Here is a 13,332-nt window from a genome sequence, read left to right as displayed (position 1 = left end):
CTGGTTCATTGCAAGTCGGTTGAGATTAAAATTAACTGAGCAGAACAAAAGGCCAAAAAAGAGGCTGTAATTGGCTGTTCAGCCTAAAACTCTGGCCATATGAAGTGCTGGAATGTTTAACATAAGATTGGAAGGAATGCACATATTAAAATTCTTTGCTTAAGATTTATTGGCTTGGCCTCAGGAGGTGGGACTCCTCAGGGCGAGTTTGGCAAGGAGTGTAACTTAGAAATAGTGGCTGAGGCTGGAAAAGGAGATACAGGAACGTAGGAAGCTGTCTAATACAGAGTCTGGCCATTGGTCCATCTAGACTAGCGTTGTCTGCACTGAGTGGCAGCATCTGTCTGGGATATTAGGCAGGGAATCTTTCTCAGATGCTGAGGACTGAACCTGCATTCTAAGTTGATGCTCTATGGCTCTTGGGGTCCTGCTAAAAATGGCAGCTCCTTTTTCATCATCACTGGTCCCATCTGCACTATACATTTTAAAGCAGTATTTTAAAGCAGCGGGTGGCGCTGTGGGTAAAACCTCAGTGCCTAGGACTTGCTGATCGTAAGGTCGGCGGTTTGAATCCCCGCGATGGGGTGAGCTCCCGTCATTCGGTCCCGGCTCCTGCCAACCTAGCAGTTCAAAAGCACCCCTAAGTGCAAGTAGATAAATAGGGACAGCTTTATAGTGGGAAGGTAAACGGTGTTTCCGTGTGCGGCGCTGGTGCTGGCTCGCCAGATGCAGCTTCGTCACGCTGGCCACGTGACCTGGAAGTGTCTTCGGACAGCGCCGGCTCCCGGCCTCTTGAGCGAGATGAGCGCGCAACCCTAGAGTCGGTCACGACTGGCCCTGACGAGCAGGGGTACCTTTACCTTTACGCCACTTTAAACTGTCATGGCTTTCCCCCAAAGAATCCTGGGAACTGTGGTTTGTTAAGGGTGAATCATGGTCCGGCACAAGCCACCAGTTCAAATCTTGCCTTGGCCATGAACTTGCTAAGGTTGCAGTAGGACAGCTTATGAATCTCTCAGCCTCAACACCCCCATTCAGTTTCCTATGTGGGCTGATTGTGTTGGCGTATATTCTAGTGCTGTGCAGAAATCTGTTCTTCAGTTTCTTGCAAGTGCTTTCCCCCCTCTGTGAAAGAAGCTTCAATTTTCCTGCCTCATTCTCAGGGTGCTTGAGAGTTTCTTTATAATGTGGGTCAGTGTGCGGTTTTGAGATTATTTTTTGGTTCATAGATAAGAGATATATGTGTGTTTCTTTCCGGTAAAGATTTCTCCAGCACTCCGCAACCTTCCTAGCTGCCCACACTTCCTGACCTGGAAAAATCCCATGGGAGGCATTACCTCATGTTGTCTCCTTCTGGCTTTTGGTTTGAAGTATGGGAATCTGGGAGAACTGCAGAATGGAGCTGATTTGTATGACGAAAGGACACTCTTGCAGACACCAAGATTCTCTCTCCTCGTTGATAGTTTCCCCCTTTTTTAGGGTCAATTGCCGGAGAATGGTTGCGAGTGGATGGGAAATGCAGGGGGAATTTAGGCACAGCACTTAGGTGTGTTTGAAGAGCTTTGAAGGCAACAGTAGCAAACAGAGGAGGCGAATTTCAGTTTTATAGACAGGCACAGAAGTTTAGTTTTGGTTGGGATTGTAACTTGTTTCGTTGAACTAGGGTAGGCTTTCCCAAACTTGGGTCTCCAGCTGTTTTTTTTTTACTACAGGTCCCAGCATTCCTGACCACTGCTCCTGCTAGTTAGGGATGATGGGAGTTGTAGTCCAATAACAGCCGGAGACCCAAGTTTGGGAAACCCTGATGAGAATTTTGCATGTTTTTGGCTCAGGGTACACCAAGACCAAGGGATGCAGGTGGCGCTGTGGGTTAAACCAAAGAGCCTGGGACTTGCCAATCAGAAGGTCGGTGGTTCGAATCTCTGCAATGGGGTGAGCTCCCATTGCTCGCTCCCTGCTCCTGCCAACCTAGCAGTTTGAAAGCACTTCAAAATTCAAGTAGATGAATAGGTACCGCTTTGGTGGGAAGGTAACCGGTGTTTCCGTGCGCTGCTCTGGTTCGCCAGAAGCGGCTTAGTCATGCTGGCCACATGACCTGGAAGCTGTATGCCGGCTCCCTCGGCCAATAAAGTGAGATGAGCGCTGCAACCCCAGAGTCAGCCACGACTGGACCTAATGGTCAGGGGTCCCTTTACCTTTACCTTTACACCAAGACCATACTACAGTTCTCCAAAAGAAACCTCTGGGCAGATGATGTGGACCCAGGTAAGCATCTGAGAGCAGAGTGGGTGGCTGCTTGGTAGCAGCCATTTGAAGTGCTGGGTGGGAAGGCGGGTGCTTAAATCAACCTCTGCCCACAGCTCGGGCCTGGCATTTGCAGGAAGAAGCTGTGGTCTGGGGCACGTTCCCCGAACCCATGCACATTTGCTGAATGCCTCATTCTGCCTTTGCCAATGCTACTGCTTGTTCAGCCTTCATGAACATGTGTCCCACTCGCCTCTGTTGATCACACCCTCCTTTTAAAGTGTTATTCTTTCTTGCTCTCTAAGCTGTTAATCATGCAGTGATTAAATTCCTTGCCAGTGATGTGTTCCAGGGGGAAAGAGATGATAATAGACCAGGCTTGAACAAGCCTGCAGCAAACATGCCCGGCTCCTATAATTATTTTATTTCTCTCCACCCCGGCTCGTGAGCAATCATCTCTGTGTTTACAGTTGGTAGGGGAGGGGTAGATAAATGAGGAGGAGGACGAGGATGGGAGGGCAGAAAAACCTCTTGGCAAGCTTAAGAACTATCAGCAGCTGAGTGCTTTGATGCGCTCTGCAATTAGGATTCCAATTAGTGTTTCAGCTGATGGTTCCACCTAAAATGACCCACACCGAAGTTCTTTCTGAAAGCCCTTTGCTTGGCCCCTTCCATTGTGGGCAGAATTAACAGACTTGCTTTTCCTAGCTGATGGGGAAGCAATGGCAAAGGATGCAACCGAGAGGTTTAGCGGTGGAGACACCCTATTGTTTAGGAACATAGGAAACTCCCTTATATACCAAGTCAGAACAGTGGTCCATCTAGCTCAGCAGAGAGAGACCTTAGACTGGGAGGTCTAATGCAGACTTCCATGTCTGGCACTCAGGACTGACCCCTGGGCCCAGCCCCACTCCACACCCTCTTGAAGTGCTTTTGCAAGTGCTCTTGAACTCGATAATGTCTCTTGGCTTCCTGGAGGGATGTGGGGTGTTTATATTGTAGAAACCTCTGCATTCACATGGCTGCAGCATAGCCTACAGAGCAATGAGTCATGTTCTTTGCTCTGCCCATTGGTTGCCTCTGGAAGCTTGCCCATGGAGAAAGACAGCTCTCAAGGGTTCTAGACCTGGGTCTCGTCTGTTCCGAACTGGAGAAGTCAGGGATTGGACCTGGAACCTTCTGCCTGCAAAGCAGAAGCTCCATTGCTGAGCTACAGCTTTGTCAATCTTGGTTAAAAACTAGGTCTTCGGGGTTACAGTCTGTTGTATCGTCAGCATGTGCCTATTGCAACTGCAATTGCCTGTACAAAATGTGGACCCTTAGGGCTGATTCTCACATTTAATTAATATCTCAAAGTGAATCCTTCCCCCTTCACATCTGGTAGTATCTCCATTGGAGTTGGGATAGAGGTCAGTTTTGGAAAGAGCACATCAGCTGCTGATCTCCCTTATTGCCTCAAAATAATATACAGTGGTACCTCGGGCTAAGACCTTAATTCGTTCTCAAGGTTCATTCTTAACCTGAAACTGTTCTTAACCTGGGGTACCACTTTAACTAATGGGGCCTCCCGCTGCCGCCGTGCCACCAGAGCACGATTTCTGTTCTCATCCTGAGATGAGTTCTTAACCCGAGGTACTATTTCTGGGTTAGCGGAGTCTGTAACCTGAAGCGTCTGTAACCCGAGGTACCACTGTATTGTGGTACTCTGGGCAAGCAGTATTCTTGACAGCAGATGTGAACAGCAGCAACGATTTCTATATTGGCTAGAGGTGGACAAAAAAGAAAGAAAGTATGAGAGAAGTTGTGGAGCAAGGGTCCTGTGCTTGTGATAGTTACCGTGGTTTCTCTTTCTCCTATTGTCATTGGCTGGACTTTGAAGTAGTTGTCCAGGTAGGATGAGCTGGAGGGTCCTCAAATTCAGCAGGACCAGGTTACCAAATTTTGAAGTGAGTAAATAATTGGCCCAATTCCATCTGAAGAGCCACCACCACAAGACCATTAGGCAACTCTGTACCTATTCTCTCTGTGTAAATTCCTTAGATTGGCGTATCAGTCATTCCCAATCCCTTAGGACTTTCCCCACCTGAAAATTCTATGCACCCTTTGCTAAACGGAATGCAGTGTGAGTTCTTGCCAAAAGTCTGGACCTGATATTTTCCAGGATTCTCTCTAGAGAGGATCCTGCCTCTCTCAGGGAAGGAAATCTAAGTTCAACCAGTATGAAACCTTTAGAGGTCCGTAGTATGGGGGACTTACCCAAGCATTCATACCATAAGCAATTCTTGGTTCTCATACTGCTGTCGGCATACCTCTGAGGAACCTATGGTTGAGTCTCTCTCCTTCTTAGGGATGCAGATGGACCAGTCTATTTCTGGTGCATGTTGATTTTACATGTATTCAATCCATTCCATCCCATTTTTGTATCAACTCGTCATTAAAAAAACCCTCACCAGATAGAGATTTGCATGATTTTAAACATATCTCCAGGGAGGCGGGTGGTGCTGTGGGTTAAACCACTGAGCCTAGGACTTGCCTATCAGAAGGTTGGCGGTTCAAATCCCCACGATGGGGTGAGCTCCCGTTGCTCGGTCCCTGCTCCTGCCAACCTAGCAGTTCAAAAGCACCTCAAAGTGCAAGTAGATAAATAGATACCGCTCCGGCGGGAAGGTAAACGGCGTTTCCGTGTGCTGCTCTGGTTCGCCAGAAGCGGCTTAGTCCTGCTGGCCACATGACCTGGAAGCCGTACGCTGGCTCCCTCGGCCAATAAAGCGAGATGAGCGCCGCCACCCCAGAGTCGGTCATGACTGGACTCAATGCTCAGGGGTCCCTTTACCTTTACCTTAAACATATCTCCCTCTCACAAAATGCACATTTTTGTTTGCATTTGATTTTTATCCTGAAATATGCATATATTTTTCCTATGCATGTTTGGCACGGTTTTTGAAGCAAGGACTCAAGGACACCTGCGTTCCAATTCTTGAGTTGCTTTGGGAAGTTGGGTTGGGTTGCTTTGCTTTAAAATGCCATGATGAAATCCTTGAGCATCACTGCTCTTGACTATTACAACCTTTTTGTGCTTCCTTCCAAATACAGTTTTTTTTGTTTTTTTAGCATTACACCAGGTGTGTGTGTGTTTCACTCAGGCATGCCAAACCCTGCAAATGTCAACACTGCAATTAAAAAGAGACACCACAAAACAGCCACTAGGTCTAACTTGTCAATCATTACCAGGAGGATGTAAACAGAGCGCTCTCTCTCTCTCTCTCTATATATATACCGCTCTATAAGACGCTCCGGACTACAAGACGCACCTAGTTTTTGGAGGAGGAAAACAAGAAAAAAAATATTCTGAATCTCAGAAGCCAGAACAGCAAGAGGGATCACTAAGCGGTGAAAACAGCAATCCCTCTTGCTGTTCTGGCTTCTGGGATAGCTGCGCAGCCTGCATTCGCTCCATAATACACGCACACATTTCCCCTTACTTTTTAGGAGGGAAAAAGTGAGTCTTATAGAGCAAAAAATACGGTATATAATATCTGAAGCACACTGTTTGGATTGTTGGACGGCAGTGATGGCGGGAGAGAAGCTGTAGAGTTGAAATTCTTGTCACTGGAATTTTTTTAAAGGTTAACACCACTTTTGGAGATGTTTCATGTTGCTGTGCTATTTGGTAACTTTGCAGTGGTTAATATTCAGCCTTGATTCTTCAAAGGCAAATATTTGGAATGGAAGGCAGAGAAGCAAATATATTTCTGATAATAAAAAGCCAAAGAAAATAAAAACCTGATGGTCAAGTGAACTGAACCATATTGCTAGAACAGACAGTAAACAGATGTATTTCCTTATCTTTGCTTGATTTCTACTTAAGTTTAGTTTCATTTCAGTGGACGCACCATCAACTTAAACAGACAATCTGTCTTTTGATTACTAATAGGGTTTGCCACCTTTCTTTAAAAACTTCTGGCCTTGCTCATGTGCCTTTAACAGCTGCCATTCAGGCAGACATCTTGGTGGTAAGGCTTTTTCGGCCATGGAAATGAGATGGGAAAAGCCTTCTATTAGTCAGACTCTTGTAGGAATGAAGCGAGTAGGGGGGAAAACCCCAGCAATCTTGTCACATACTCCTGGATAAATCCTCTTGATTGTTGGCAATTTTCTGCCCAGTATATTATTATTATTATTATTAGTAGTAGTAGTAGTAGTAAAGTTTTCCTTTGGAAGTGCTGTGGATGCCTCATGCAGTCTACTGTCTGAGGGTTGCCTCCCAATTACAGTATTGCACTACTTAGGTTTCCTCCAGTTTGCTAGAGGTTCTGAGACTTGTTAGAACATCCCTTTCCCCCTGTAAAGGGAAGGTAAAGGGACCCCTGACCATTAGGTCCAGTCGCGACCGACTCTGGGGTTGCGGTGCTCATCTCACTTTATTGGCCAAGGGAGCCGGTGTACAGCTTCTGGGTCATGTGGCCAGCATGACTAAGCTGCTTCTGGCGAACCAGAGCAGCACACAGAGATGCCATTTACCTTCCCGCTGGAGCGGTACCTATTTATCTACTTGCACTTTGATGTGCTTTCGAACTGCTAGATTGGCAGGAGCAGGGACCGAGCAACGGGAGCTCACCCAGTCGCGGGGATTCAAACCGCCGACTTTCTGATCGGCAAGTCCTAGGCTCTGTGGTTTAACCCACAGCGCCACCCCCTGTACAGAAGTAGCTGCAATTCCCAAGTTCCTTGAGAATAGGGATGGATTGTTAAACCACTCTGCGAATTGTAACTCTGCGACTAGGGGTCCCCTAACAACTCCCTGTTCTGATTTACTGGCCACCTCTGTTTTCAAACAAATGGAGGCAAACGAATATGAGTATGAAACATGAATTTAGGTTGCATTAGCAGCAGGGGAAGCACCAGTCAAGCCTTCGTGATTTGTTTGATTCCTGGGTTTTCCATCATCCTGCATAGTAGGTCAACAGATCTATCATATTTTACAAGGGAGAAAGAATTAAGGACAAGTTGTTCTAGGCTTTGGAAACCAAATTCAGATTCATAGACCTTCTGTTGTCCATTGCAGCTTACATCAAACAGTGCCCTCTAGGTATTTGTTCATTTTTCAAAAAGCCATTTCGGTTGTGAATTTACTGCACATGGAGAAATTTGCAGACGCAACTGCTCTGTTCTTTTCTTTCTTTTGGAGAATGACTCCATTCCATTCCATTCCATTCCCTTGTTGTTATAAGAAAGGCTTTTTTCCTAAGTTGCGTTATCTTAAGCTCACTGAGTTCCTGAAGCTAGGACTACCGTAACGTTCTCAAGTTCAGGGAATTTGGCAGTAGCTTTGCAGCATTACAACATTTTGGATGTTGCCATCCGAAGGAGAAGTGTTAAATAAAAATAGAATCTGTACAGAACATGGAAGAGTGGGGTATAGCAACAGCTGAGTGAAGAATCTGTGGACACAGTTCCCACTGCAATTATTACAAGCTGTTTGGCCAAAGTGAGTCAACTGACCGGGGGCAGGGGGTTTGATTTTGATGGGGACAGAAGAGGGGGGTGTGAGTTTGAAAATCCAGTTTGCTTTCAAGAGACTGTTTTTCATGACCAATTTTAGAAATAGTAAGTGGTGGTGTGCAAAAAAAAAAAAAAAAAAAAAAAGGAAGAAGAAGAAGCCCAAATATGCACAGAGAATGACCCCACAATAATGAATATTTTGGCAAAGAAAGTATAGGGTAGAGGTAAGATGATTTTGTGCTACATGTTGAGCAAATCATGCCCCCCTCCCTTTGTTTATTTGAATTCCGGCAGCCTCTTACTAAGATTTGCTGCTTTTCTTGCTGTGGTGTTGTTGTTTTTAACAAAAATTAATACAAGGGAGGCTTGCAAAAGAGAGCATATTTTCCATTAGATGCAGCAATATTTCATCTAGTACGCAGAGATGGTGACAAGGCCAGCTGTAGGTTTCAGGAAGCCCTCATCAAAACACTCTCCGCTCCTGGTAGCTATGAATGTAGTTGGGCAGGGTTGGTGGACGGCAGCAATATTGCAGCAGGTGCTAGGCAACTTGAAACTGTTTAAATGTTCCACGGTGCCTTGAAGCAGTGCTACGTACATTGGGAGCACTGTGGATAATTAAAAGTGGAAGGGCGAAAGATTTATACGATCTGAAGAGAAACCAAAGTGGAGGGAATTTGCCGATTAGATTAAAATCAGGAATATAAAGAGGGAGGTGGGAGGAAGTCATGGAAACAAGTTAAAGGAAAAAAGGGAATGTGAGACTTTGTGTTGTGTGGGGTATTTTTGTGTTTTGTTTTTTGGGATTTTTGTGTTGGGGGATGGGGAAGAGGGTTCTTTGTTTTTTGTTTTTCTTTTTTCCTTTTTTTCTTTTTCTGTTTTTTTTCTGTTTTTTGTGGATATGTTTTGTTTTGGTGTTATGTTGTTGGAAAATCTCAATAAATATTATTATTTTTTTAAAAAAAAGATAATTAAAAGTGGAGAAGCGCTGATCTAATACAGAAGGCCTCCGGGCTGGACAATGCTGGCACCACAACAGTTGCCCACAGATGCTGTGTGCTGATTCTGTGCCTGTCTGGGGTATTTTCCCCCCAGTGATCTGATGGTTCCTGAACTATATCTCGCCTCCATGGTCAGGGCCAGTAATGCTTCTGAATGCTAGCTGCTGGAAATCACAGGCGGGGAGAGCGCAATTATGCTTGGGTCCTGCTTTTCATCTGATCCATCCACTGCAATTATTAAGTTTGCAGATGATACCACCATAATGGGTCTAATTACAGGTGGAGATGAATCAGCGTATAGGGAGGAGGTTCAAAAAGTCTCCACATGGTGCCTAGAGAACAACTTGCACCTAAATATCAGCAAGACAAAGAAGATGGTGTTGGACTTTCAGAGGAGGAGAGGGGAACTAGCCCTGTTGTATATCAGGGGGGGCTCTGTGGAGAAAGTCTCTTCCTTTAAATTCCTGGGAGTTTACCTTAGTGAAGACCTCACTTGGAAAATCAATATAACTCTGGTGGTTAGGAAGGCCCAACAGAGACTCCATCTCCTCAGGGTCTTGCGAAAGAACAATGTCATACAAAAATTGATGATCTCCTTCTACCGGACCACAATAGAAAGTGTCCTTTCATACTGTATTACAGTGTACGCTGGTTTGACAGCCACGGACAGGAAGTCCCTACAGAGGGTGGTGAATACAGCACATGATATCATGGGCTGTCCCTGGAGTTCGCTAGATGACATCAGGGGAGACCGCTGCCTCAGGAGAGCGAGGAAAATTCTTAGGGGCGACTCACAGCACCTATTTAATCTCCTACCTTCGGGCAGGAGATACAGAAGTATAGTCAGCTGCACCAACAGGAAGCCTTCATGTAGCAAGCAACTAATAAATTGAATAACAAAAAGCTTAAGGCTCACTTCAGCAAGGCAGATGTAAGATACTTGCCCTGGACTTTCCATGCTGGCTGGCTGAGTTGGTTAACTTCCATTTTGTTTTCCCATAATGCCCCAGAATAGGGACACTAAGTCTGGGGGGTGGTAGTGTCCCCCACTAAGGGGCACTTGAATGAATAAGCATTTTTATATTGCAATGCACATGTGAGCCTTATTGGATTGCCTAAATGTGAATAGGGATGTACACACACATACATCTGCAATTCAGGGCCACCATTACAGCAAGCTGTCGGTCTAAACCCAGCCACTCACAACGTTTTAAAAACATTTCCCCGAAAGTCGAGATAGGAATACCAGAATAGGACCATATACTGAAAAATACAGATTCTCCAAAGAGACAATTGGTGAAACATACAAATTTTGGGAGAATAATGTATCATTAAGGCAAAACAACAATGTGACATTTCCCTCTCTGTAAACCTGAATGCACACATAGCATCAGTGAGTCACAGTTTTTGAAAATGGAATATGGGTCAAGAAACTACCCAAGTAATCTCGGTTTGTGTTTTTTTTAAAAAAAATATTGTGACCAGGCCAGAACATGTTCTTTCTGGCAAGACTTCTTCAGGTTGCATGAATTCCAGGAAGACATTTGTTGGGAAGGTTTCACTGTTTTGAGTTTTCTCTGAGCTGTTTCCTTTAATAGCTTGGTTGTTGGCCCTGGCCTAATATAGGGTTTACACCTTGCTTGCCCGTGTAGCCATGGTGATGCTAAAACTAATACAGAGAGGATGAAGAGGAACGTAGGGCCTCAAGGTTGATCTTCTCTGTCTCTCCTTGTATGGCTGTCATCAGAAAGATGGCTGCCATTTTGGGAGACAGGAGTTTATATATGAACGAGGAAGGTGACGTTTGAAACCACTTGTGGCTTCGTGGTGAATTGAACTGAGGCCTATTTGAACACTAACCGTGAAGAGTGCCATGACAAATCCACCGTCGTACATTTTGTTCCAGTGTTTTGTGAGCTTTTATCCAAATCATGTGCCTTTTACTTTAAACCACAGAGCATTCAAATGGTCCTAACAAGAACAAAAAGGCTTATGGCACCATATTTTATGGATGACACCCCGTCTGGTGAATTCTCCAAAACGATGTCCATGTGATTGGAAAGCTAGCATGAGGAGAAGGCTGGCTGAAAGCACTTATTCCTGATAGGCAATCTTTTTCATCTGCAGGTCACTGGGTTTTGTATTTGAATTCTACAGGATATATTTATTTAACATTAATATGCTGCTTGAATCATTCAGATTTCTAAGTAGGGTGCATAAAAAAGCCCCAGGAAAAAATTATAAAACTGAACACTGCCTTTAAATGCCTGCTTGTACAAGAAATTCTTAGCCATGTACCTGAACTTCAGCAAGGAGGATACCTGTCTAATCTCAGTTGACAGGAAGTTTCACAGGCCCACTAAACTGAATTCACCACATTATTGTTAACAACATGGGGGACCCTCCCACCTGCCACCTTCTTTCATGGTAGGTGGAGGAAATATCTATTGGAGGCTTAGGAACATAGGAAGCTGCCTTCTACTGCATCAGACTGCAGCTCAATATTGTCTACCCTGATGTACAGCATTTCTTCAGGGTTTCAAGACAGGCTTCTCTCCCAGCTCTACCTGTATTCAAAGCAGATGATCTACCCCTGAGCTAAGGCCTCTTCCCCAATGCTCCCAGACGCTCAGTTCTCATAACAAATCTATTTGCTCGTCACAATTTATGAGACGCCAGTCATTGCAAAGCAGTCCTGAGGCAACTGTCTGAGGCCTAATCCAGGCGCCTGAAGAACCAAGGGAGCCTTTTCCTTTCAGCTTCCCTGGATGTTCTGCCAGTCCAGTAATAATAACCAGCAGCAGATGTGAATCTTTCATGGCGTGCGAGAGAAAGGGCTGGGTTGGGGATTGCAAGGCACATTCATGGTCCACCCCCCGCCCCGATCTCTCAGCTTGGAGCCAGTTTCTTGAAAGATGAGGAATATTTTCTCTGGTGTACGTGTTTAACCTTCTTTTCTTTTGCCATCAGGGGAGACTGGCTCCATGTTGCTTTGTGTTACCCAAAGGGAACAGCGTTCACTGTTGTGGGGGACATTTACCAGCGGCAGACGGGGAGAGCGCACAGTGTAATGCGCTACCAGGCAGCCTCATCCCACCATCGTGTGTTGAATGGGACTGATGAACGGCTCTTTTATTTCGACAACACATCAGGGTGAGTGATCCTGTCTACCTGGCACCTTTTCCTTTGCCGTTAGTGCTGCCAGTGAGTTGCAAAGACCTGTATTGCATGCACCTAATCCCTGTCATCTGAGAAAACATAAAGAAAAGAACATAAGCTGCTTTATACTGAGTCAGCCTGTTGGTCCTCTCCATGGTTTCAGAGAGCTCTGCCAGTCCTACCCAGAGTTGCCAGGGAACCATTTGCATACACAGCACAAGTTCTACCCCTGAGCCATCGCTCTACCCTAAAGAGCACAGGCCAATCTCTACCACCAATGGGCCATGGTTCACAGGCAAACTTGTGTGCCCTATTGCCCTGCATCACTTTCAGGGGCCTGTGTGTCAGGAACTCCCGCATGGGCGGTCTTCTCCCTTTGCCTTGGTGGAGCATCTGTTTGTAGCAGAGAAATCCCCTCTGTGCATTGGAAGCCCAGAGCAATCGACAGATTTGTAATGTGCCAGCTATTCCATTCCAAATCTCCCTTGCTACCCCTTCTCCTAAATATAGACATGATGTCTCTGTTTCGTAGGGAGCATTTTCTTCTCCCCCATCCCAGAAGCTGCATTTGGAGATGTGGCTGTTTAGAAGAAGGTCATGCTTCCGAGTGGAGTACTTTACTTCCTCCCCATAGAAATGAATGACACCTATTTTCTTGTGTGCCTGATAAAGTTTCAAAGAGGCAAAAGCATAGACAACAGAAAGCTCTGTCTCGTTCAGCATCCTTCTTTCCACATTGGCCAACCAGTCACCTGCAGGAAGCCCACCAGCGAAACATGAAGGCGGCTTGCCTTTTCCTGCTGCTGTTCCCCAGCATCTGATATTCAGAGATGCACTTCATCTGAAGGTGGAGCTTCCATTAAAAGCCTTATCCACCATGAATATGACCAGAAGGGCTGTAGTTCATTGGTAGAGCAGTTTCCTAGAAGGCAGAAGGTCTCAGGCTTAGTCCCTGCAGCATCCCCAGGTAGGTCTGAAACCCTGGAGAGCTGCTAGTCAGTGTAGACAATACTGATTTGGATGGCTCAGTAGTCTAGCTATGTTCCTTTGTCTTACCAGCTTTGAATGCCATTTATTTATTTAAGCTGGTGACCATCACCACTTTGAGTATATTGACTCTGATGCGAGATGCCTAATTCTTCCAGTCTCGTGTCCATTTTTCAATCTAAAGTTTATTACAAACATTTGAACCTGGGCCACTACATTTTCTACTCTTTAAAGGTAAAGAGACCCCAGACTATTAAGTCAAGTTGTGGATGACTCTGGGGTTGCAGCGCTCATCTCGCTTTACTGGCCGAGGGAGATGCCGTTTGCCCATAGACAGCTTTCCGGATCATGTGGCCAGCATGACTAAGCTGCTTCTGGCGAACCAGAGCAGCTCACGGAAATGCCGTTTACCTTCCCACCAGAGTGGTACCTATTTATC

The 13,332-nt window shown here is 45.5% G+C and overlaps 2 protein-coding genes across 6 annotated transcripts in view; both read left to right on the top strand.

Moving 5' to 3' along the window:
- The window catches only part of CEMIP (cell migration inducing hyaluronidase 1), a 168,265-nt gene that overhangs the window by 41,400 nt on the left and 113,533 nt on the right, over window positions 1-13,332 (top strand). The gene's annotated exons all lie outside the window — the stretch shown is intronic.
- The window catches only part of LOC310663668 (cell surface hyaluronidase CEMIP2-like), a 98,032-nt gene that overhangs the window by 61,911 nt on the left and 22,789 nt on the right, over window positions 1-13,332 (top strand). For all 3 annotated transcript variants that reach the window (XR_014504563.1, XM_083411801.1, XM_083411802.1), the window contains one exon: window positions 11,718-11,900. Coding sequence is in view for 2 of the 3 variants with exons in the window: in XM_083411801.1 (XP_083267927.1) it covers window positions 11,718-11,900 (183 nt within the window). In the remaining variant the exon portion in view is untranslated. The remainder of the gene's footprint in view (window positions 1-11,717; window positions 11,901-13,332) is intronic.

The sequence above is a fragment of the Podarcis tiliguerta genome, assembly GCF_965153285.1.
Source record: "Podarcis tiliguerta genome assembly, chromosome: 14".
NCBI lineage: Eukaryota > Metazoa > Chordata > Lepidosauria > Squamata > Lacertidae > Podarcis > Podarcis tiliguerta.
The sequence above is the reverse complement of the archived record's forward strand: the minus strand, read 5'-3'. Positions and strand labels throughout refer to the sequence as shown.